The sequence below is a fragment of the Xenopus tropicalis genome, chromosome 8 (assembly GCF_000004195.4).
Source record: "Xenopus tropicalis strain Nigerian chromosome 8, UCB_Xtro_10.0, whole genome shotgun sequence".
NCBI classification, from domain to species: Eukaryota; Metazoa; Chordata; class Amphibia; order Anura; family Pipidae; genus Xenopus; species Xenopus tropicalis.
The window spans coordinates 120,496,173-120,523,145 of record NC_030684.2 but is presented as its reverse complement, the minus strand read 5'-3'; the positions used below and the strand labels follow the sequence as shown (position 1 = coordinate 120,523,145).

Genomic DNA, 26,973 nt, shown 5'->3' with positions numbered 1-26,973 from the left:
GCAGAGTGCCATTGAGCCCTATGGGAGACTTTCCTTGGGCCGGGTTGGAGCTGCAGAGTGCCATTGAGCCCTATGGGAGACTTTCCTTGGGCCAGGTTGGAGCTGCAGAGTGCCATTGAGCCCTATGGGAGACTTTCCTTGGGCCAGGTTGGAGCTGCAGAGTGCCATTGAGCCCTATGGGAGACTTTCCTTGGGCCGGGTTGCAGCTGCAGAGTGCCATTGAGCCCTATGGGAGACTTTCCTTGGGCCGGGTTGGAGCCGCAGAGTGCCATTGAGCCCTATGGGAGACTTTCCTTGGGCCGGGTTGGAGCCGCAGAGTGCCATTGAGCCCTATGGGAGACTTTCCTTGGGCCGGGTTGGAGCCGCAGAGTGCCATTGAGCCCTATGGGAGACTTTCCTTGGGCCGGGTTGGAGCCGCAGAATACCATTGAGCCCTATGGGAGACTTTCCTTGGGCCGGGTTGGAGCCGCAGAGTGCCATTGAGCCCTATGGGAGACTTTCCTTGGGCCGGGTTGGAGCCGCAGAGTGCCATTGAGCCCTATGGGAGACTTTCCTTGGGCCAGGTTGGAGCTGCAGAGTGCCATTAAGTCCTATGGGAGACTTTCCTTGGGCTGGGTTGGAGCTGCAGAGTGCCATTGAGTCCTATGGGAGACTTTCCTTGGGCCGGGTTGGAGCTGCAGAGTGCCATTGAGCCCTATGGGAGACTTTCCTTGGGCCAGTTTGGAGCTGCAGAGTGCCATTGAGTCCTATGGGAGACTTTCCTTGGGCTGGGTTGGAGCTGCAGAGTGCCATTGAGCCCTATGGGAGACTTTCCTTGAGCTGCAGAGTGCCATTGAGCCCTATGGGAGACTTTCCTTGGTCCAGGTTGGAGCTGTAGAGTGCCATTGAGCCCTATGGGAGACTTTCCTTGGGCCGGGTTGGAGCTGCAGAGTGCCATTGAGCCCTATGGGAGACTTTCCTTGGGCCGGGTTGGAGCTGCAGAGTGCCATTGAGCCCTATGGGAGACTTTCCTTGGGCCGGGTTGGAGCTGCAGAGTGCCATTGAGCCCTATGGGAGACTTTCCTTGGGCCGGGTTGGAGCTGCAGAGTGCCATTGAGCCCTATGGGAGACTTTCCTTGGGCCGGGTTGGAGCTGCAGAGTGCCATTGAGCCCTATGGGAGACTTTCCTTGGGCCGGGTTGGAGCTGCAGAGTGCCATTGAGCCCTATGGGAGACTTTCCTTGGGCCAGGTTGGAGCTGCAGAGTGCCATTGAGCCCTATGGGAGACTTTCCTTGGGCCAGGTTGGAGCTGCAGAGTGCCATTGATTCCAATGGGAGGCTTCCAAAATCATGCACAGAAGGATGAAAGTCGGAAAGGTTTTCCTGCATTTTATGATTGTTCAATACGAAAATTTCCTGATTTTCGGATCGCCAATACGATATTTTCGTGACTAATATGATTTTTTCGTAAGCATATTCGTAATATTTGCGATCTTCAGAAATTTTCGTATCCTATCTGAATTTATCCCATTCGGGATTCGAACTTGCGTTTTCATGAATGTGCCCCTAAGTCTGCCTAAATATTTATGTCATGTCATTTATGCATTTTTTCATAATATAGAAAAACATATCGTACTGTGAAGCCTGTAACAGAATTAACCATTTTTTAATCAAAATTCTAAAAATTTGAAACCTTATTATTTCTTTGCAATAAATATTTTAGGAGAACGTTAATGACAAGGCAGAACTGAAAATTTTATCAAATCTGGCAAAATGCTAAAATTAAATTAAAACATAATTACACTGTGTAGTTAGCGCTCATACGAGTCACAGTGAATCACTTTTAAGGTTAAAAAAACTCTATCCCCCATATGTAATAAAAGGCACTAAGTTTGCCCCGTAGTAGTAACCCATAGCAACCAATAAGATGTATGCTATTAAATAGGTGACCAGTAAACTCTACCTTCTGATTGGTTGGTATGGGTTACTCCGCTTGGGCAAATGTAGTGCCATTTATTACATAACCCCTGTGCATGTATGTGCAGTTTGGTAAGTTCTTTTATAGGCCACTTAATATGATATAATTCTGTTGGTTAGGTATTTATTCTGGGGGTATAGTTTACCTTTAAAAATCATAGAATAAAGCAATATGTACTGAGCAGCACTCTCAAAAAATGCACTGGGATGTTATCAACCCAAGAGCCCAGGAAAAGAGCAGATATGTCAAAACCATGTAGAAACCATGGCTGCATTTAGAGCCCAAGAGGGCAACATGGTGACCCTCCTGCTGAAACAACAGTCCTCCAACATCGTCTGCACTCAATCTCAAGCTAGTGTCTCACTAAGTCTACCACTTAAGCCAGCAGGTATAGCGTATGCAGCTCTTTATTCCTCTTCCTTCGGGATGATGGAGTCTGTAAGTTCTTATAAATCTTTCAATTATGCTTTGGCTCAAGTCCATGGAGGGCTTTATTTAGCAGGAGTGCATGTCTGTTTTTGCAGTTGGCAGTGAGAGGCATCTACCCAATACGTCTTATCCGCTTATTTTAATGATTTTGGAAAGACAAGCAATACTTGGAAATATGCTTTCCAGTGTAGTTAAAGACACGGCCTCCAGTTATGGTGCTGGAGAAACCCATTCACCAGATTCCAAAGGGTGAATTGACAGCAGAGAATCCTTTTCCTGAGTGGCTTTGACATATAATTAAGCAGGGACAAACCTTTTGAGAGTTACAAACAGCATATCTCCCAACTGTCCCGCTTTCCGCGGGACAGTCCCAGTTTTTAGAGCGCGTCCTGCTGTCCCGGATAGTTCCATGAATGTTCCGCATTTCCGTAATAAATTACGGAAATGCGGAACATTCATTGACTTACCCGGGACAGCGGGATGCATTGGCGCTCCTTCTTCCCCAGAGGCTCCTCAGTGTATGCGGCTCCTTGTCCGGCGGTCCCAGGCCCTTTTATAAGGTTGCACCCTTACGCACGGGTGACGTCATTACGCACGGGCGCAACCTTATAAAAGTGCCTGGGACCGCCGGAGAAGGAGCCGCATACACTGAGGAGCCGCTGGGGAAGAAGAAGAAGGGAGCGCTGTGTATGGGGGGGCTGTCTCTATTGAGGGCACTGTGTATGGGGGGGGGCTGTCTCTATTCGGGGCGCTGTGTATGGGGGGCTGTCTCTATTGGGGGCACTGTGTATGGGGGGGCTGTCTCTATTGAGGGCACTGTGTATGGGGGGGCTGTCTCTATTGGGGGCACTGTGTATGGGGGAGCTGTCTCTATTGGGGGCACTGTGTATGGGGGGCTGTCTCTATTGGGGGCACTGTGTATGGGGGGGACTGTCTCTATTGGGGGCACTGTGTATGGGGGGGCTGTCTCTATTGGGGGCACTGTGTATGGGGGGAGCTGTCTCTATTGGGGGCACTGTGTATGGGGGGCTGTCTCTATTGGGGGCACTGTGTATGGGGGGGCTGTCTCTATTGGGGGCACTGTGTATGGGGGGGGACTGTCTCTATTGGGGGCACTGTGTATGGAGGGGGGGCTGTCTCTATTGGGGGCGCTGTGTATGGGGGGTTGTCTCTATTGGGGGCACTGTGTATGGGGGGACTGTCTCTATTGGGGGCACTGTGTATGGGGGGACTGTCTCAGTTGGGGGCACTGTGTATGGGGGGGCACTGTCTCAATTGGGGGCACTGTGTATGGGGTGGGACTGTCTCAATTGGGGGCACTGTGTATGGGGTGGGAATGTCTCAATTGGGGGCACTGTGTATGGGGTGGGACTGTCTCAATTGGGGGCACTGTGTATGGGGTGGGACTGTCTCAATTGGGGGCACTGTGTATGGGGTGGGACTGTCTCAATTGGGGGCACTGTGTATGGGGGGCACTCTCTCAATTGGGGGTACTGTGTATGGGGTGGGACTGTCTCAATTGGGGGCACTGTGTATGGGGTGGGACTGTCTCAATTGGGGGCACTGTGTATGGGGGGAGTGTCTCAATTGGGGGCACTGTGTATGGGGGGCGCTTTCTATGGGGGGCATTGTGTATGGGAGCACTGTGTATGGGTAGTACTGTCTTTTAGGCTATTGGGGGCACTGTGTATGGGGGGGGCAAACTGGTAGATAGTTATAACTCACTAATAACTCACTGCCTTCTCTCTATATTTGTATTTTATATGTAGGAGTTGCTATATTGTTTTCCTTAGGTAGTACAGTATGAGGGTATAGCACATTTGCGTCTGATCCTGCCATTTCTATATAAAAGGAGAATTTTTTGAAAAAAAATGGATGGGGTGTGGTAATTGGGGCGTGGCCACAAAAGTGGGCGTGGTCTAAAATTGCCGCGCTGCGCACACCAAATCTTTTTGTCCCTCTTTTCATTTTTCAAATGTTGGGAGGTATGAAACAGTACTGTACTATATTATCACTGAAGGTGTGATTGTAATCCACAACAGACACTTACTTTATTTTAAGGCAGTTTATTTAACACAATGGTGACCAATGCAGCATACAAAGCATACATCATAAAAATAAATCCTGCCTTTGGGTGCTGCCTCCACACATTTGATAAGTTTCTTCACTAAACTGGGCCTCTTGTGGACTACTAGTAACAAAACACAAATGGTTGGGGTCACCCCTGTACTCATAATATGTTTATGGGGGAATGTATCAGCCTCCAGGCTTTCCACTTAGGTACTTAGGCCTTTTTTTCTGGCCTTGAAATGCGTCATGGTATAAATTTGAAGTAACCACAATCATTACTGTAGTTCTAAAATGTCTCGACGATGCTTTTATCGTTCGTGCGAAAATATCGTAATTGCGTTCCGAAAGTCACAAAATTTGGGGGCTGAAAAGTTCATAAACGCCACAAAAACCTTTCTGGCTTTGAAACCTTCCATAGAACTCAATAGCACTTGACAGATCAAACCTGGTGAAAATATAGTCCTGATGAAAGTGTAAACAAAGTGTTTTCTGAAAGCAAATTCCAAAATGTTCGTAATCTTTGTGCAAAGTACAATTTTTAGTGGACATTAACCGAAAACTACAAAAAAACTCGTGGAATTTTACCAAAATTTTTGCATACATTACAATTTGTTCTATAATTTAGAAAAAATACAAATTTTCTCCATAGGGACCTATTTACTAAGCAATTAGTAAATCAGATTTTTTTCTTACTTCTAAATAATTTCGAGATTTACAAGTGGGTTTTCATCAGAACTCGATTTTTTTGTTATTATTCTCAGATAAATTTGAGTTTCTCAAAAATAACTCCAATAATTTGTGCTTTATTAAGGTTTAATTAACTTTTTTTTGTAAAATAATAATTCTATAGGCTTGATCTGTCGAGTAACATTGAGTCCTATGGAGGCTTAGAATAGTAAAGGAATAGAATAGTCAGTGACAGGCTGTCCTTCAAGGACAAGTTAATGCCCTCATTGTTTTCAGTTTCACCCAGTTCAAGGGGAAGTTAATCCCCTCATTGTTTTCTATTTTACACCTTTTTAAGGGGAAGTTAATCCCATCATTGTTCCAGAGAAAACAACCCCAATCTCGATAGTCTAACCTCATATCTTAAATCTTCCATCCCCTTTACCAGTTTAGTTGCAGTCTCTGCACTCTCTCCAGCCCATTAATATGCTTCTTAAGGACTGGAGCCCAAAACTGCCCCCCATACTCACGGTGAGGCCTTACCAGGGACCTATAAAGGGGCAAAATTATGTTCTCATCCCTTCAGTAAATGCCCTTTTTAATGCACTTTATTTGCTTTAGTAGCCACAGAACATGACATTATATAAATACAGTAAGGATTGAGTCTGATTTGAATTTATACCATGTCGAGTTTATATGACTTTTAAAAACAGAAAAAAACTAATTTTAGTAAATGTGCCCCTTAGTCTCTTAGTCATTTTGTGAATGGCTCCCTCTGCTCCTTGCAGTGGCAGGCAGCACCTGCAGCCGCTCTGGGAGTCCCTTATACAGACAGGCAGCCTTTCTTCACTGTACCCTGCTCAAAGAGACCTTACACATAATCTCCATACCATTGCATACCTGTGAGCTCCAGTATGGGAGATGGGCCACTGGAATGGATCACTTGGCCTGCCTGTTCCTTCCAGAACACTATAGATTCCCAGATGAGACTTCAAAATCCTTTCAACAGAGAAAGCATTCTCTGTATAGTAACATCTCCCTAAAAGCTTACATCTCCCACTATAGAGAACTTAAAAGGAAAACTCACATTTTTACATATTTCTTTGGTCATTCTTCCACAGCACAAGCCATGTTTTTCTATAGCATGTTTTGCAGCTACAAAGTTTTCACTCCTTTACAACCTAAACTCCTGGTAATCTTAATGAGTTTTTATAGGACCATTTGTTCCCAGAAAAGTTGTGTGCAGACCATTTTTTCTCTCTTTAAGTTTTCTCTATTAGTTCTCCAAAGTCTTGCACATACCACTGGGGTCATCTATGTTGAACTGCCCTTATGGTACGGCCTATGTGGGCAAATCAAAAAGGGAGATTAGGATCAGAATTGGGGAACACAGGTGGTCAGTTGACCACAGTGACTTAATGAAGTACAAAACATTTTAAACTGCAGAGACATAGAAGCACACAATTAAGATTGGTTCTACAGGTGGTGAATGTTCCCTCTAGGGGAGGTGATTACAATAGGTTATTACTACAGAAAGAAATAATGTGGATGGACAAATTAAATAAAGCTCTGAGACCACTCGGGTAGGACTTTACAAAAGATGAACTTTCTCTTTAATAGTTAAATGAGCAATAACAGTTCTTATTTAGTTAGCTTAACCTAATTACAAGTGTGAGTAGAAGTCAGCTAGCCTCGGACTAATAATGTATGTCTTTCATGTCCATTTAGTTTGCAACATTACAGGATAAAAGGCACATTGGCCCCATATAGCAACGTGCAATGCCACTTCAAATCTACAAAGTATTCAACAAATTTAGTGGACCAGAGGGATAAACCATCATTTCTGACCTAAAATTCAAGTGCCATTTACTGGCAAAATCCTAAATTATTTCATTTATCAAAAAGCTTGTTTCCTCATTTTATTCCCTCAGAAGCATATCATTCCACAATTTCCTACTGCAGCCTTTAGAAGTAGTTGCTAGGTATGTGCCCAGGTAGATTATGCTAGTACTATGCAGATCCAGCAAAAATGGGAATAAGCACCAGAAATTGAAATGATCTGAGAAAGTGGATTTCTTTATGTAACACGGTCTATTGGGTAGGCCCCATATTGATTTCATATATATATACAGTGGAGGAAATAATTATTTGACCCCTCACTGATTTTGTAAGTTTGTCCAATGACAAAGAAATGAAAAGTCTCAGAACAGTATCATTTCAATGGTAGGTTTATTTTAACAGTGGCAGATAGCACATCAAAAGGAAAATCGAAAAAATAACTTTAAATAAAAGATAGCAACTGATTTGCATTTCATTGAGTGAAATAAGTTTTTGAACCCTCTAACAAAAAAAGACTTAATACTTAGTGGAAAAACCCTTGTTTGCAAGCACAGAGGTCAAACGTTTCTTGTAATTGATGACCAAGTTTGCGCACATTTTAGGAGGAATGTTGGTCCACTCCTCTTTGCAGATCATCTCTAAATCCCTAAGGTTTCGAGGCTGTCTCTGTGCAACTCTGAGCTTGAGCTCCCTCCATAGGTTTTCTATTGGATTAAGGTCCGGAGACTGACTAGGCCACTCCATGACCTTAATGTGCTTCTTCTTGAGCCACTCCTTTGTTGCCTTTGCTGTATGTTTTGGGTCATTGTCGTGCTGGAACACCCATCAACGACCCATTTTCAGTTTCCTGGCAGAGGGAAGGAGGTTGTCGTTCAGGATTTCACGATACATGGCTCCGTCCATTTTCCCGTTAATGCGAATAAGTTGTCCTGTGCCCTTAGCAGAAAAACACCCCCAAAGCAAAATGTTTCCACCCCCATGCTTGACGGTGGGGACGGTGTTTTGGGGGTCATAGGCAGCATTTTTCTTCCTCCAAACACAGCGAGTTGAGTTAATGCCAAAGAGCTCTATTTTGGTCTCATCAGACCACAGCACCTTCTCCCAGTCACTCACAGAACCATTCAGGTGTTCATTGGCAAACTTCAGACGGGCCTGCACATGTGCCTTCTTGAGCAGGGGGACCTTGCGAGCCCTGCAGGATTTTAATCCATTGCGGTGTAATGTGTTTCCAATGGTTTTCTTGGTGACTGTGGTCCTTGCTAATTTGAGGTCATTAACTAACTCCTCCCGTGTAGTTCTAGGATGCTTTTTCACCTTTCTCAGAATCATTGACACCCCACGAGGTGAGATCTTGCGTGGAGCCCCAGAGCGAGGTCGATTGATGGTCATTTTGTGCTCCTTCCATTTTCGAACAATCGCACCAACAGTTGTCACCTTCTCTCCCAGCTTCTTGCTAATGGTTTTGTAGCCCATTCCAGCCTTGTGCAGGTCTACAATTTTGTCTGTGACATCCTTGGACAGCTCTTTGGTCTTTCCCATGTTGGAGAGTTTGGAGTCTGCTTGATTGATTGATTCTGTGGACAGGTGTCTTTTATACAGGTGACTAGTTAAGACAGGTGTCCTTAATGAGGTTGACTAATTGAGTAGAAGTGTCTAACCACTCTGTGGGAGCCAGAACTCTTAATGGTTGGTAGGGGTTCAAAAACTTATTTCACTCAATGAAATGCAAATCAGTTGCTATCTTTTATTTAAAGTTATTTTTTTCGATTTTCCTTTTGATGTGCTATCTGCCACTGTTAAAATAAACCTACCATTGAAATGATACTGTTCTGAGACTTTTCATTTCTTTGTCATTGGACAAACTTACAAAATCAGTGAGGGGTCAAATAATTATTTCCTCCACTGTATATATATATAGTTGTTTTCAATTTTAACAAGTAAAGCTTGATACAGTAAATAGCAGGATCAACAGCCCCAGGCTTATGATGAAATAAGGGACCCCCTTTTCTAAATGACAGCTGTTGGGATATATAATACAAACCCATACACTGCAGGATTAAATGCACATTTAATACTTCACGAACATCATCAATAAAAACTTGTCTTAAAAGTAACATCGACATTTTTATTTGAGAAGGAAGTCTGGTGTAAATGCCCTAACACAAGTATGCAACTTACTGTTAAATTTATTAGCAGAGAAAACAACTAAAAACTCATTATTTATACAGTATGGGTACCCTATTAAAACAATACTTTTAGCAGAGAGAGAGGGAGAGTGAGTGAGTGCTCATTTGGAAAGAGGAAGTACAGGTATCGGACCCCTTATCCGGAAACCCGTTATCCAGAAACAAATTACGGAACAGACTCTATTGTAATCAAATAATTCACCTTTTTAAAAATGGTTTCCTTTTTCTCTGTAATAATAAAACAGTACCTGTACTTGATCCCAACTAAGATATAATTACCCCTTATTGGGGGCAGAACAGCCCTATTGGGTTTATTTCATGGTTAAATGATTCCCTTTTCTCTGTAATAATAAAACAGTACCTGTACTTGATCCCAACTAAGATATAATTACCCCTTATTGGGGGCAGAACAGCCCTATTGGGTTTATTTAATGGTTAAATGATTCCCTTTTCTCTGTAATAATAAAACAGTACCTGTACTTGATCCCAACTAAGATATAATTAATCCTTATTGGAGCTAAATCAATCCTACTGGGTTTAATTACTGTTTAAATAATTTTTTTAAGGTTTAAGGTAGAAGATCTGAATTACAGAAAGACCCCAGGTCCCAAGCATTCTGGATAAGGGGTCCCATACCTGTATAGCAGCTAAATGTCTATGAAGATTCTCATTTATCCAGGTCATGAAATAAAGTATCTATAAAGAATGGATTGGGGGCCTGGCACCATATTGGCATTGGGTACTGGATGCATGGATCGGAAATGCTAAAGAGGAAAGTCAACCAACTTCTTATAATGCTAATCGCCTTGTCTCGCGAAAACATTTGCTCATCACTATTAGTAAGTTAAAAATTTAAGCCCAATTAATTCCATCCAGGATGCGGAATCCTTGCAGCAGGATCTTGACAATCTGGCAATCTGGGCGGCTAAGTGGCAGGTGAGATTTAATGTGGGTAAATTTAAGGTCATGCACCTGGCATGTAAAAATATGCGGCCACTTATACCCTTACTTGCATTGCTTTTAGCAAATCCATAATTTTTGAGCTATATTAAAAGGGGTATCGTTTTGTGGAAGATGTGGTTCATTCTTCCCCATTACAAAGCACTGGTAAGATCCATCTATAATATCCAATGCAGTTTTGGTCTTCAGGGCTCTACATAGATTAAAATAGAGAGTCCAAAAAAGGTCAACTAAACTGTTAAAGGGTATGGAAAGTCTTATTTATATAGAAATACTGCCCAAGTCAGAGCTGTTTATGCTGAAGAAGAGGTGCTTAAGAAGATTATATCTAAATATATAAGAGGACAATCCAATAATCCACCTGATGCTTTATTTATGAGTAGGTCCTTCAACTGACACAATTGGTCCATTCAGATTAGAAGAAAGGAGATCCATCTTAATATTTGCAGAGGGTTTTTTTTTTACAATGAGAGCCATATACTTGTACTGAATGTAGCAAAAGCTTTTTTGAGACCTCATGGCTCTTTAAAAATCAGGTCATGCACAAAGGAGAATGTGCACTAGATTCTTACCATGCATCAGAGGTCACACCGGACAAAAATAACTTGTGTTTGGTCAGACATCAGAAAACACGCCTTATCCATGTTGCATACTTAAAACGCCTTCAGTTAGTATGCCTCTGTACAGTTTCCCGTTAATCACTGTACCTAACACCTATACATTTTCCTAATGCTGCCCTCATTTCCAGGTTCCTCAAACTATATATGATTGGGTTAAACAATGGGGTGATCACAGTGTAGAGCAAAGATAGAATCTTATTGGCATTTAATGTGTTTCCAGTGGAAGGAACCACGTAAAGGGTAATTAATGATGCAAAATAAGTTCCCACAACAGCCAAATGAGAGCTACAGGTGGAAAAAGCTTTCTGTCTCCCTGAGCTAGATTGGATTTTAAGGATAGACATGATGATACGCACATACGTTACACTGATAAATGTAAAGGGAAGCACAGAAATAGGGAAAGCAAGGAACTTTTCCACTAATTCCAAACTAAACGTTTCCGAGCAAGAAATCTGTAGGATGGGAGCAAAATCACAGAAAAAATGATAAACGATGTTTGGACCACAAAAATCTAATCTGCTTATCAATATCCTCATCACAAATGAAACCGAAATACTTACAGACCAACAGAAAATCACAAGCTGAAAACGATGTCTATTGTCCATTAAAGGGACGTATTGTAATGGGTTGCAAATTGCCAGATACCTATCATATGACATTACTGCAAGAAGCAAACATTCTGACATGATGGCAACGCCAAAGAACTGAAACTGAGTGATACAGGCAGCAATAGACATGGTCACTCCTCTTCTTAGTAACCCGTACAGCATGTTAGGAACAATAGTGGTGGTGAGTATAAGGTCTGATACAGAGAGATTGCTGAGGAAGAAATACATTGGATGATGAAGGCAGGGGCTTGAAGATACCAGTGCAACTATCATGACATTTACAATGAGTGTGAGACTGTAAAGTATAAAAATAAGTAAGAAAAAGATTATCTTATATTTGTAAAGTATCTGAAACCCCAATAATAATATTGCTTTGTCTGTGGTCTTGTTTTCTAAATCCATCACCTAATATAACAAGTACAATTAATTAAGTTGATTAAGTGATCTTATTTGCAAACTTTGTGTTCAGCTGTAATTCACCAGTTGACAGATTGCATGTTATTAGCCTTTAACATTCTATTCCCCATGTGTAATTCCTACCAGAGTGTGTGCTCTTGGGCCTACAATGAACCAAGATAACTGATCAAATATAAATTTAGTTTAGTATATTGTGCGCAAAATAGAAAAACTGTGTATCACCTACAAATCACCATTGGTTGTAATTAATTATGATTAAGGGCAGATATCATGAATGAAAGGTTTTTTCAAATGTTGCAAGAAGATTCCATTCAGCACCTCAGATCTCCGTTTGCTCCTGTTCATTCATTTGATTTCCCTTGCTTTAAAACAGAAGGGACAGAGAAAACACGGCTAAAAATACGTCCTGTTTTTCAATAAATAATATATTTAATCTAAAAACACTAAATATGTTGGTGGTTTTGCCCTTCTGATTACCCACTGAATAGGATTTTTTTATTCTTTTTACCTAATAAATGTAAGTTTTTCTGCAAGCCAGGTCTTTTAAATCAAAGCAGGGGGCATCATTTCCAGTTGATGGTTATGGCACTAGAGCCAGTGACATTGAAACAAATATATTTATCACACAGATCCCGAATATCTGTAGAGATACAGAGCACATTGATATGACGAGGCAGCCTTTTATTCCATTCTTGTATATTGTGGACCAAAAACATATTTACGTTGGGAATACCGAATTCTCTTTGGTCTAATTATGTGTAATGAGTCTTTGTAAAATGTTCTTTGCCAGCCAAATTTCACAAATTTAAATGCAAGCTGTGTTTGACCATTTTGTGCTTTTAACTTTAGGGGTATTTGCTATGGACAATTTTTTTATTTACCTAGGAATGTATTTTTTCTGGAGAACTGCCTAAATATTTGCCTGTTTCAACTTCAACAACAGGTTCTGGACCTCCAACTTAAATTAGAGGACATAGAGAATAGGTCCCGTAGAGACAATATAAGAATACGAGGAGTTCCAGTATCATATTAAAACTTGGAGACAGAAATACAAGAATGCCTTGCCAACTGACCAACCACATGACACAATTCTAAAATTTCATTGTCATCAAACCAAACAGACTATTATTAAATTTGTATACTTCCTCACAGTGGGGATGGTTAACTCCATCACATTCCCTATATATTAGATCAGTGATCCCCAACCAGTGGCCCGAGAGCAACATGTTGCTCCCCAACCCCTTGGATGTTGCTCTCAGTGGCCTCAAAGCAAGTGCTTATTTTTACATTTCTGGTTAGAAGGCAAGTTTTGGTTGCATAAAAACCCAGTTTAATTGCCAAACAGAGCCTTCTATAGGCTGACAGTCAACATAGGGGCTATCCAATAGCCAATTATAGCTCCCATTGGAACCTCCAGGAACATTTTCATTTTCCTGCTTGTGTTGCTCTCCAAAACTTTTCCTATTTAAATGTGGCTCACGGTTATAAAAGGTTGGGGATCCCTGTATTAGATATTACAGTTAATTAGTTAATTGTATTTAGCACTGAAGGAATGATATAATATAAATATATTATTAGCACTTTTATGTTATTGTTGGAAAGTGGTTTCCTTTTGCATTTACAGAATGTCAGTTACTGGCAGTTGTTTGATGCTCAGTTTATTTGGAAAAGCAAAAGGATAAAACAAAAGTATTTTTGAAAAATTCTCACTGTAAACAGTGTTCCAACACCACAACAAATCAGTGTATTATACCTGTTTTGGCTATAAAGTACTTTTATGAAGTAAATCTTGAAGCTTAGCAACCCACGTACTTGAAGGCATACATTTCTAAATCAAAGCTGAAGCTATTAACAAAAAGTGTGTTTCTGTACACACAAAGCCCCAGGAGATTAACACCTTATTAATAATAATAATAATAATAATAGTAATAAGGAACTATGTCATCTTGTTAAATACATTTTAGGGGAAAAAAACACTAAAAAGGAGTTCCAGAGAATGCAACTATATAACAACAAAGTCAGTCTGGGAGAGATGGGGATATACCCGGCCAGGAAAAAAAACAGGAAGTGTAAACCAAAAATAATTATGCAAAAGTAAATATGTTGTGAAAAATATTAATGTGTTTTATAGTTGAGTAACTTTGGTTTATTTTTTTTTAGAAGTTGCTTTCTCCTTGACCCTTTTTTTAGGTTTTAAAAGGATGATGTAACATTTGGGTATAAATATACATCCCAACAACCCAGAGCTGGAAGAAAGAATAGCAAATATCTCTACTGCCACCATGTATTTGCCTTTGGAGCTCAAGTATGTTGGGATGAAAGCGATCCACACACAGCAGAACACCAACATGCTAAAGGTGATGTGTGAGGCTTCATTAAATATGTCAGGTAACCCACGGGCAAGATAAGCGGTAATGAAGCTGACAGAGGCCAGCATTCCAATGTACCCTACTGCAATGTAGAATGCCACAGCAGAACCTTCATTACACTGCAAGGTCATCACAGATGGTTGGGATCTGGTATCATAATCAGGGAATGGTGGGCAATGTAGAAACCACATAATGCAAATTATAACCTCTCCCAGAGATAAAAGAAGAACAAGACACCTTGGAACTCTTTTTCCAACCCAGATCTTCAACATACTTCCAGGTGTTATAGCATGAAATGCAATCAGTACAGTTACAGTTTTCCCCAAAACCGAGGAGATGCTTGTGGTAAATATGACTGCAAAAGTAACTTGTCTAAACATACAGGTCACCTTCATGGGTTTTCCTAAAAAGAGTAATGTGCAGAGAAAGGATAGTATAAGTGTTAGGAGAAGACTATAACTAAGTTCTTGATTATTGGCTTTCACAATCTGGCTGTGTCTGTTCTTGATAACGATTCCAAGGACTAGAGATGCAGTGATGGATAACAGAATTGCCAAGATCGCTAAACTCAAACCCAGAGGTTCAGCATAAGACAGAAAGTCAATGGTTTTCTTAATGCACTTATTTCTATTCTCGTTGGACCACTCATCTTCAGGGCACTTTATGCAGTTTTCCATGTCTAAAAAAAGAGATTGGCAGACAGTAACTACATGACACAACACACACATTTTAGATTATATATATTATATTATCATTAGGTTGGAATCATTATATTAGAATCATTATAAATCATTAATAGTTGAAAAAGTTTATACGATTTAGGTGTCAAAGCAGTTGCACACATTTCAACAGAGAGGCACAGCTATCAACTTTGTTTAAAGTGTCAGTTTGTTGTTATACCATACAACAGATCACACGGATATAAATTATTTTAAATTCTGCTGTTTTATCTGTAATAAATTAGACCCTCGGTGCAAGTGTTTCTGAACTGGTGGGTAAATTAGGGCAGAGCTGTGAAAACAAATCTTCCAAAGGTAGAGATGTTTAATAACTGTTGTGTTTGAACAATGCACAAGATGCATAACTGTGTTTATTTCCAAAAAAGTGTTTGGGTAATTTGGCATTTTTATTCACAAAGGCATCTGTAGCCTGGCACAACCAAATACAAGTTTAGATAAATCTTTATTTTTATCTCAACTATATGGAAATCAAAATAAGTTACTTAACAATTGAGTTTATGGAAATCATGGGAACCACTTGCATATCTAAAAGCAAATTAAACTTTGCTCTATCTCTATATTCAGAGATTTTCAGTATAATATTACGTATGGAAAATATTATTGAGTATTAGAAAATTCAACATTTTTGCTTTGTAATTTCTTCCTGTGTGATCTATAAATCTATAACATTATAAGATCACCTGATACATTGGCAATCTCTCCATCGGAACACTGTACGCATTCATAACAGCAGGCTGGGAGGCCTTTTTTTTCAGCTTTTCTGTATCCCGCCTGGCAGATACCAATACACACAGACTGTGGGATCTATATAAAAATATGATTTTATATTTGTTTGGATATCTATATACTGGTTATATTTGATGTGTAAGAGTAAACTTTAAAACTTCACATAATATTATTGCTAAAATTGATGTTCTTTTCTTCCTTATGTCACAGAAAAATTATAAGTGCTAGAAAAGAAACAAATAAAATGTACATTATTATTTTTGTATTTAAGGACATTGATTTTGTTTAAAATGTGCTCTTAAATTGCTAGTTAATGTACAAATTATTATGAATTAAAATGGAAAAATATAAATCAACTGGACTTGCTGTGTTTTTTTCTTAAAGACATTTTGCCAGTCATCCAACTGGCTTTCTCAATTCAGAATGACTTGTACAAAGAACCTTCTGAAATAAATACCCTGGTATGTTGCTCCAATCAGCATAATCTGTTCATCATAACCAGCATCGGATCAGGGATCTCATGAAGGTGAGGTGTTGATTGTATTAGCATGATTGGAGCTTTGATGTGTTATTATAGCTTGCAGGGAGAGGTGCCAAAACAGCATTGTATGTGGCAGACAATAGATGTCACAGCCCTGGCCCCTATGCAAACTCGGTTTTTCTGTTTTCACGTATATGGCCTCTTTAACAGCTCTTTTGAACCAGTCGCTCCCCCTGTCTAGAATCTGGATCTGTTGTCTTCAAATGTGTATCCTTTTTCCTCTAGATGTAGGTACATTGGTGAGTCCTGACCAGAGGAGCTGGTTCTTCTGTGCTGTGCCATACACTGGTGTAACTGTTGTTTGGTTTCTTCCACATATAAGTCAGAGCACTCCTCACTTCACTGTACTGCATATATGATATTACTCTTCTTATGCTTTGGGATTGGGTCTTTTGGGTGAACACTGTCTCAGTGTGTTGCTGTGTTTAAAGCAAACAGGGTTGCTGTGTTTCTTAAAAATCCTTCTAAGTTTTTTGGACACCCCAGCTACAGTACATACGGGAGGACCAAGTTCTTTCACTTGTCCTGTTTCTCTTCCTACTGCTTTTAACATTGGCCCAATCTGGATGTCTATTGTCTGCGCCATATAATGCTGTTTTGGCACCTCTCCCTGGAAGGTATAATAATACCTCAAAGCTTCAATCATGCTAAAACAATCAACATCTGAACTTCATGAGATCCCTGATCCTATGCTGGTTATGATAAACAAAGTATGCTGATTGGAGCAACATTCCAAGGTATTTATTCCAGGAAGATCTTTGTACAAGTCAAATTGAGAAAGCCAGTTGGATGACTGGTGAAACGTCTTCAAGAAAAAAAAAGAGCAAGTCCAGTTGATTTGACTTATTACTACAGATATAATATGACCTGGATGAATAAGAATCTTCACAAACAAAAAATATAATTTATTCAAGAGAAACAGTTTACATTTTATTTTCATGTTTGAGTACTTTTATATACTTTTAACATTTTTTTACACAAGAAAACTAATAGATCTATTGACCATACAGGAGGGATACAAATCATCATGTAGACGTCATGGTTTCTGAACAAAAACACGATTGCTCTTTAAAATAGACAGCACATTAAAGGAGAAGAAAAGTCATTTTGGCATTTTACTGCCAATAGATTCGCCACATTAGTGCCACCTAGAACACTAAGGGCCTGATTCACTAAAGTGCGATAAAAATTATCGCACGCTTTTTTTTGCGGTAAAAAAGACGCGATAATTTGCGCGCGATTCACCATAGTATTATCGCGTTCGATAAATCCCCATTTTCGCATGCGGTATTTCTCGCGCTAGTTTTACCGCATGCATTAATTTCCGCGCTGAAAAGAATACGATCGCATGATTCACTATAACTTTTGCGCGCTAAATATCGCATTCGGCTATGCGAAAATTAACTCCTACTACAGGCAGGCGAAAAATTATAGAAAAGTACAATAAATGAGTTTTTGGCAATAAAATGTGGACTTGCAGTGTTATTTATTCAAGTATGTGTCTTTTTACTCAATTTTACTCAAAATTAACACCTACTACAGGCAGGCGATAATTATAGAAAAGTACAGTAAATGAGTTTTTTGCAATAAAATATGGACTTACAGCGTTATTTATTGAAGTCTGTGTTTCCCCTAGAGTGACGCAGCCGCCAGTTTGCAGCGAAATGTTCATTTTTAATACAGTAATTTTCCGCAAGTATTGGCGTGTATGGCTAACATGGCGTGTGTTCATTTGCGTGACTATTTATATTTGGCTACAAGTGATGAAATGTTTCGCCAGGCATGGATTCGCAGCGAATTTTTGGACGTGCGTTGAATTTTTTCGCGGCGGATTTTTTCATGCGTTTTGCAAAACAATCCGCCAATGGCAAAACGCATGAAAAAATATGCCACGCAAAAATTCAACGCACATCCAAAAATTTATACAAGCGTCAAAAAATAATAGTCACAGCAACAATTTTTTTGCCCGCACAACATTTTTGCCGTTTCATGGATCTTTCAAAAGATTTGCTAATTTTTCACCAAAGATAACCAGAACACATTTGCTCATCACTAGTGGCTACTATTTATAAGCATCTACTATTTATATGATACCATTTATATGTGGCTAATATTTATATACACCATTTATATGTGGCGACAATTTTTATACACTATTTCTATGCTACCATTCATATGCAGCAACTATTCGCGTGCGTAATTTAGCGCATGTACCGGCAAATACCGCATTGAAATAGTCTTCGCGAGTTAAATAACGCATGCAATATCGCGCGTAAAAAAGCGCAAGTATGCTTATAGTGAATCGTGCGAAAAATCGCCAAAATTAAGACGCGGTAAAATTTATAGCGCAGCGCACATTTTATCGCACTTTAGTGAATCAGTCCCTAAATATCTTTGCATTAGCCATGCTAGTCTTCTAACAGACAGACATAGGTGGATTTTCAATAAGGCTAGGAGAGGCTAAGCCTCCCCAAACCTGCTCTGGCACCCTAAAAATAAAAAAATAAAATAAAAAAACCTGGCTCTGTTTCTGCGCTGTCCTGCAAATCTTCTCCTGTCCCTGCAAGCTCCGGGTTCTGCTCTAATCAGCTGTGCTCTGATTGGATCTTTCTTCTTGTATATTCTCCAATCAGAGCACAGCTTTCTTGACAGACAGTAAAATTGACCAATCAAGACACAGATGCAGACAGGGATCGGGAAATTTTGCAAACTGCAGAAATGAAGACTTAAAAAAGAAGAATCTGCAGACTGTAAGTTTACCCATAAACCAGCTTTGAACTTTGCTGCAGTTTTCATCCCACAGTTACTATACACAGGTACTATACACAGGTTCTATACACAGTTACTATACCCAGGCACTATACCCAGGCACTATACTGTATATGTTCTAAAGACTGACCCACTAGCTGGAATTAAATTGTTTTTTGTCATCTGACATTTATAATATCCCCTACCCTAACAGATGGAGGGTAAGTTAAAATAATTTTCCCCCCTGACAAAGCTCATTGTGCTTTTATATATTTGTTATGGTGTTTTGCACTTTCTATTTTTTTTTTACTTTTGTCATTGTTTTTTTCATTTCTAGTTAGTTACAGTGGGGCCAATGTTGTGTATCAGTGCCAGTGTTATAGTGCCAGGGCCTGAATATCTGCCATCAGTACCCACTGCGTCTCACTGTATATAACATGCCTGGGATGTCAGTACCTGCTGCCTCACTGTCTATAAAGCTAACTTAAACACATCTAATGGGGAGGTTCACTTTTAAGTTAACTTGTAGTATGTTATAGAATGGCCTATTCCTAGCAACTTTGCAATTGGTCTTCCTAGTTAATTTTATATAGTTTTTGAATAATTTGCCTTTCGCTTCTGCCTCTTTCCAGCTTTCAAATGAGGGTCACAGACCAAAAAGTATTGCTCTGTGAAGCTACAGTTTTATTTTTCCATGCAGGCCCCTTAACTATTCATATTCCCATCTCTTGTTTAAACCACTACCTGGTATATAAGACCCTAGCAACCAGATAGCTGCTGAAATACCAAATGGAGAGCTGCTGAACAAAAAGCTAAATAACCGAAAAACCATTAAAAATAAAAGAGGACCAATTGCAAATTGTCTCAGAATATCAGTGTCTACATCATATTAAAAGTTAATTTAAAGGTGAACTACCCCTTTAACCTAACTGAACACAAATGTATAGAGAACCCCTTAAGTACTATCTTTGTATTTTCTGATTTGCTAAGGAAGGCATATGGGCTTTTCTTGATTTGTTACTTATTGTATCAGCCAGGGCATCTTCTACAACAGAGATCCACAACTTCACCTCTGTCCTTTATCTGTCCCTGAAGAGGACTGTCTATTATATACAATTATACTAGATTTTGTATATCTATGCATTTATCTACCATACAAAGGCTAGCATTCTCTTCATAGTACAGTTGTTTTAGATATTCTTGGATTAGGCTTTCCAGTGTACCTCTAATGAAACTATAAGATTTATTTGACAGTGTCACATGACTATATTGCTCGACAGTCCTTACTAGTGAATATTTAAGGTATATAGAACAATTTCACATGGTTATGGCACCATATTATGATAGGAAGATGGTAACCTACACCATTCAGTGGAGTCCCCCAGATGATATCTGACTTGTTGATAAGGAGCTGCTCACCAGGAGGGGCTGAAGAATTGAAGGTTCCAACCTTTCTAATGGCTGTTGTTTCATTTGGATAAGAAATCCAGTTTTCAATGTCAAGATTTCCCTGAACCTCTCCGTGTTCATTAAAAAATATTTCATCTCCCGAAGCAGTCTGGAAATGGATGCTCTTTAAATGGTTATTTAGCTGGAAATGAAACAAATTGAGACAATGTTTGCAGGGTAACTATAAATCGATTTTGATGGTATTATATACAATTCTATTCATCTTAATAACACAATTTTAGTAGGAACTATCATGATTTGTAAATCTTTTCTATTACATCAATGCTTATATCTTATTAAATCGTAATAAGATACATTTAAATGAAGCAATTTCTTAATCAATCCCTGTATTTATTAAATGCTTCTTTATTATACAGGTATCAGACCCTGAGGCTTTGCATAATTTGGATCTCCACACCTTAAGTCTTTTAAAAAACATTGAAATATTTTTTAATCCTATAGGAATGTTTTGACTCCAATAAAGACTTATTATATGTTTGTTGGGACTGTTTTATTATTACAGAGAAAAAGGTAACCATTTAAAAAAAAAAAAAAAATCTGGATTATTTGATTAAAATGGTAGATGGCCTTCCTGTAATTCAGAGCTTTCTGGATAATAGGTTTCCAGATCCCATACCTATATATATATATACACATTCAATGGCATTGTCGCTCATCCCCTGATTCAAGGGAAAAGTTAGGGTGCACGAGACCTGGTTAAACTATATACATCTAGACTGTCTCAGCACTCCTAAAATACAAAATGCCTTAAATGCATGCAAGAAAAAAGTGAATTAACTACCCTACAGGCATCGAGGGAAAATACCTGCGCTCAGTTGAAAACAAGACACATTTGGTCACAGTGTTTGTACAAACATGCATAAGCCGACATGCCCCGTCAGTGCCCATTGCGTCAGTCCTAAACTAGTTTAAAAGCGATGCATCAGCTAATTTCTTGCATGCATTTTTGCCATTTTGTATTTTAGGAGTGCTGAGATACATATATATATATACCAGAATATAGTTTGTGCTCTGTTTATATATTATGGTGGGTTATTGGCTACTTCTAAATGTTGTCAAGATAGTTTCCCTTATGCCTTAAACATTGCTTGGACTTGAGGTATATGGCTGGCAATACTATGATACATTATAAATATGTGCAATTTTTTATTCATTTTTTGGAATTTTTGCACTTATAACATATATCTAGTGATGAGCGAATCTGTTCCGTTTCGCTTCGCCGAAAAATTTGCGAATCTTTGAAAAGATCCGCGAAACGGCGAAAAATTAGCGAAAGGGCAAAAATGTCGTGCGACAAAAAAAATTGTCGCCCGCGGCTATTATTTTGTCGCGCGGCTATTGTTTCATCTCCCGCGGCTATTGTTTCGTCGCGCGGCTATTATTTCGTCGCCCGCGGCTCTTGTTTCGTCACGCGGCTCTTGTTTCGTCGCCCGTGGCTATTGTTTTGTCGCGCGGCTATTATTTCGTCGCCCGCCGCTATTATTTTGTCGCACGGCTATTGTTTTGTCGCGCGGCTCTTGTTTCGTCGCCCGTGGCTCTTGTTTCGTCGCGCGGCTCTTGTTTCGTCGCGCGCTATTGTTTCGTCGCCCGCGACTATTATTTTTTTGACGCCGGCGACAATTTTTGGACGTGCGGCAAATTTTTCCGCAGCGAAATTTTTCATCCATTTCGCGAAACAATCCGCCAATGGCGAAACGCGGAAATTCGCCGCGAATCCATGCCTGGCGAAACTTTTCGCCCATCATTACATATATCTCTATTTTTTTGTGTATATTTGGGTGTACCTTTGCACTTTTGGATATTATACCAATTACCTAGTGGTTAAAAGCAGAGTGTTCAAAGTAAGTTATATCAATGTACAGCAAATGTAAATTTACAATAAGACTAGCAAAGATTTTTACCTTACACACATTAAGATGAAGCTTTGGTTCATAGAGTTGCTTCTGATAAGCCTCACCATAAAGTACCTCATGCAGGGAATGTGCCAGGCCATACACGGCAATGTACAGATTGTAAGTGATATAGAAATTTGTTATGGCGAAATATGAAGTACCAGTCATACCCAGAGTATCATTCATTGTACAGGCTGGAATGTATATCCCAGAGGAATTGTCTGCAAATTTTAAACAACCAAAAAGTATGAACCACAAAAGGGCTGTAATTTCATCATTTGGGAATTTGGTAGGATGAGCAGTGTAGACAAATTCCCTGAAGCCGGGAATGGCTCCTTGGTTACCTGAGATGATCAATGACCCATTGAGTGAAGAATCCCCAAAGTTACTCATGTTTTCCAGAGATGATGAAAATATTAAAAATTTCTTGAGTTCTATATCTGTGTGAATACTCAATAAAATGTGGAGCAGCATATGGGAGTCGCTGCTGACAATAATGACATTTGCTGATGAAGACTTTATTTTTTCTAAAAATTTTGTTTTTATCCATACATTTTCAGTAGTGTACACAGCCACAAATTCCACACAACCCCCACTTTTTGTGATCTCAAACTTTATTTTATTAACAGCACTTTGGTGACTTTCATCATCTGAGCAGATAATTCCCACCCACGTCCAACCAAACAGTTTGAGTATTTGACTGATGGTTACAAAGTGATACTTTTCACTGATGATAGTCCTGTATAATGTTGGGTATTGCTGCCTGTCATCCAGAGCAGGATCCTGAGCCCCATAGCTGATCTGTAAAGAATGAGACATTCTTTTTAAATATGGCATATTTACAATTTGTGACTATTTATGCGCACACTCTGCGTGTACGAGTTATGCCACAACTTTAGTGGCAGAAAAAATATTTGCTAAACTGATTTTGTGAATTTTTATTCGCAAAGAGAAAATAAGCATTATATCCGGGCATACTAAGCGCGCACGGAGGGCATGCTCGTGCAAATTGCAATCTCATTTGCGAATTTTTGTGCGCAATACGCATTTCACTACAATTAGCACAAAAAGGAATGTATGTATGTATGTATGTATAACTTTATTTATAAAGCGCCACAAGGGTACGCAGCAATGTACAATCTTACAATATACAAAATTGCACACAGGGAGGACAAGTGATATAATAAATACATACAATAAATATATACCTGTAAATATATATATAAATATAAATACACAGGGAATAAGTGCCATGTAGTATGATACACAATAGGAAGGAGCTCCCTGCCCTGTAGAGCTTACAGTCTAAGTGGTTGGGTAACATACAGGCACAAACCGGGCACAGCAGGCCAAAATATAAGCCTTAAGGGGAAAACATGCACAACCAACCATTTGCTAAAAAAATATGCACTGCACAAACTATATAAATGACCCCCAGTGAATTTACAGAAATCTTTCACTTGTCAATGCATTTTGATAAAACAATATCACTGTACACAATGATAATATAAGGGGATGTGTGAAAAACAGACAGGGAAATGTTGTGTCCCTCATAAGTATGATCTCTTCAGGGTTGTCATGGATTTCAGGCCTATTACAGGACAGTATGAGGTACTCTTATACCGACTGTCTTACATGTGCTACATTAATGTGTAACTTTTTAATGTCAACTATTGATGCTTAATATTTCCTTTTATGCAGCAACAGTATTAACAAGAAAATCTACATTTGTTTTACCAACTTATTGCTTATTCTGATTTTGACTTTAAAATGTAGCAATTTTGAACAATTACATCTCACCTGAGGGAACTTGTAAATTGTTGTCATGTCCGATACTACATGGGTCAGTGTGGAAAGTAAATGACCCACAAAAGCAGCAAGTGTTCCCTTGTCATTGCAGGAATAGTTGGGTACAGATGCCGTCCTCCCAGTCAATATGCTCAGAGTGTTGGCTGCTGCCCGACTTTCACTGGTGCAGGCATCATAGATACGGTAGCCAAGGGTCAGGTTGGGTAAGATGTTAGCATTCTGATTGATCTCCTCAATGGCAAAAATGGCTGCTAGATAATGTTGATAATATATAAGTGATGGACTAGAAAATAGAAACACAAGTTATTTTTAAACAAAGCAACTCACTGCCATGCCTATAATGTAGGTTTTGTTTTGAGTATGAAACAAAGAAAAATGGTTTATTCTGATCATTGGAAAAGGTCATGTATTCAGAGTAAAGGGCCAAGGACAGGTGCAGGTAGGTAGAAGCCTACAAACTAAAGGGGCTTCCAGTACTTTTTCCTATATTAAATGATTCTGTTTAGTCTATTATGGACAGGGGCACATTGGCATGTCATTCCCTTCTACCATCAATGCCAAAATCAGTAACGCATGAGTAATACCAAATATAAAGGCTTCAAGTCCCACTTAGTAATCAGTTTACCCTTTAGCTTCCTGGATGGTTACAGATAAAGATATAAACATTCTGGTCTAATCCCAAGAGTATCCTGGACATCAAATATGAATTTGATTAATTCTGCTTTCAATCTTTGTATGTGAGAGATAGCCCTACACATTGAGGCCATACTGACAATAAGACAGAAAAAGACAATTGACAAAAGACAGAGATATAAGACAGACAATAAAGAGTACAGGTATGGGATCTATGGGATCTATTATCTGCAATTCTGGTGTTTTTCAAATAAAGGTTCTTTGTGTAATAATAAAGGCTACTAAAAACATATACAAATTAGAAACCCTGATTGGATGGTTTTGATAAAAACATAGACTTATGCTAGCTAGGGTAGTCACACAATGTGATGTATTATCATGAGAAGTACAGTATTATTAAAGAAGAAATAAATAAGTAAACTAGTAAAATATGAAGAAGTGTTTTTTCAGTTGGACACTTATTGGAGCTATATGATAATGGATTTCTGGATAATAGGTCCCATACCTGTAGCTATGTAAATGCAATGAAATAGTTTGTATAGACCAATGCACATAGTTCTTATTACAATGATGTTAGGGTTTCAGACTAGAGGAACAGACTTGCATTTCAAGCAGTGAAGGTTTTTGTGATCTCAAGTTAGTTCTGATATATAGTGTATAGATAGGTTGGTATAAGTATGGGTATATATGTACACATGGGTTAATTTGGAGGGGTTGAATTTGAATTTTGGTCTTTGGTATTTTTTCAGCACTTACTTAATGTAAGTAGGTACCTTTGGCACCTAAGGGACACCATCTTTCTTCAAAAAAGTTTCAGTTTAGTTTTGGGAGAAACAACAGAGGGTTACACCCTAATTGCTAGTGTGTGTAGTACAATCTAATTACAAAGGCATATTATAAGCAGTGTATCAACTCTATATAGCAAGGCCACCAGGCTCAAAGCAAAATAGTACAATAAAATAATCATTTAGATATACGCTGCTTATAATATCACCAAATACTGTACAATAAAGGTAGACTAGTATAAAGTATAGAACAACTTAGTAAACAAAAAGATAGATAGACAACAAAATGGGAAAGGTGTGATGGAGCATAACTGGCCTTGATTTGAGTCTGTGAAAGGTTAAAACATCTTAATGTTTCCATTGACTGAGATGGGAGACACATGTTTCTCTAAATCCTTAAATGAACAGTAACACCAAAAAAAATGAAATTAACATTTAATATACTCCTGCTCTGCACTGGTAAAAGTTATGTGTTTGTTACAGTAACACAAATAAATAAGCTGCTGTGTAGCCATGGGGGCAGCCATTAAGCTGGAAAAAAGGAGAAAAGGCACAGGTTACATAGCCGATAACTGATAACCTCTGTAGAATACACTCGTGTTTTATCTGTTATCTGTTATGTGCCTGTGCCTTTTCTCATTTGAATGGCTGCCCCCTGGCTACACACCAGCTTTGTTTGTATAAATTTTTGAGGCAAACACACCAGTTGTACCAGTGCAGGGCAGTAGTACATTATGTTATAATTACTTTTATACACTTTCATTTTTTGGTGTTTTTTCCTTTAAGCCAATATATGTCAGACCTTTAATGAAGAACTCATTTTGTTATAAATGCAGTTGGAAACTGATTTGCCAGTACAGTTAACATTAATGAGAATATAACTTACTAATTGCATTTGCGTGGGGAAGGTTTGTGGTTGAATTGAATTTCCTTCTCATCCATTCTTGACCTAAATAAAGAAAGAACTATTCCCAATATTATATCCCCATCCTGTTGGACTCCACTCGGACTCTGATCTTCCAGAGCACAAGCAGAAGCCCCCGCACTCCCTGGCAGTGTCAGCAATAAAGCCACTATTACAAGCAGCACGGGAACCAGACAATACAGCCCGCTGAGGATTTTTAAATAATGCTCCAATCCCCTGATTTGCTCTGGGAAAAATGTGATCCACTTCATTGATATAATAGACAGAACAAAAGAGGTTAATTACCTGTAACAAGAAATACAATTTTAAAGACAACATTGAGGTATCAGCACAAGATGCTTAATTAGAGCCATTTTATTTACATTAATTTCAAGTTAGTTTAACACTGTTAGGGAATCACATAAAGGGGGTTAAATAAAGGGAGGCACCCAAGAACAGGCTGCAGGGTGCTTACACTGAATACCCCCCTGTAATGAGCACTACAGGCTAGGGAACTGTGCCGGCACAGATAGGAGCAGTAACTCAGAGAGGCAGAACCCCTGTTTAAAACAGTTTGTGAGGCCTAGTCAGTTCCTACACAGAAA

At 39.2% G+C, this 26,973-nt stretch overlaps 1 protein-coding gene across 1 annotated transcript; it reads right to left on the bottom strand.

The window, feature by feature from the left end:
• Positions 1-13,725: 13,725 nt before the first annotated feature.
• On the bottom strand, positions 13,726-26,511 carry LOC116406798 (vomeronasal type-2 receptor 26-like). The gene is made up of 6 exons (XM_031891711.1): positions 26,351-26,511; positions 24,038-24,329; positions 22,582-23,038; positions 22,313-22,458; positions 15,541-15,664; positions 13,726-14,799 (listed from the first exon to the last, which is right to left on the bottom strand). The coding sequence occupies exons 1-6, from the start codon at positions 26,404-26,406 to the stop codon at positions 13,898-13,900; spliced, it is 1,977 nt and encodes a 658-aa protein (XP_031747571.1). The 5' UTR covers positions 26,407-26,511; the 3' UTR covers positions 13,726-13,897.
• Between the last annotated feature and the right edge of the window lie 462 nt (positions 26,512-26,973).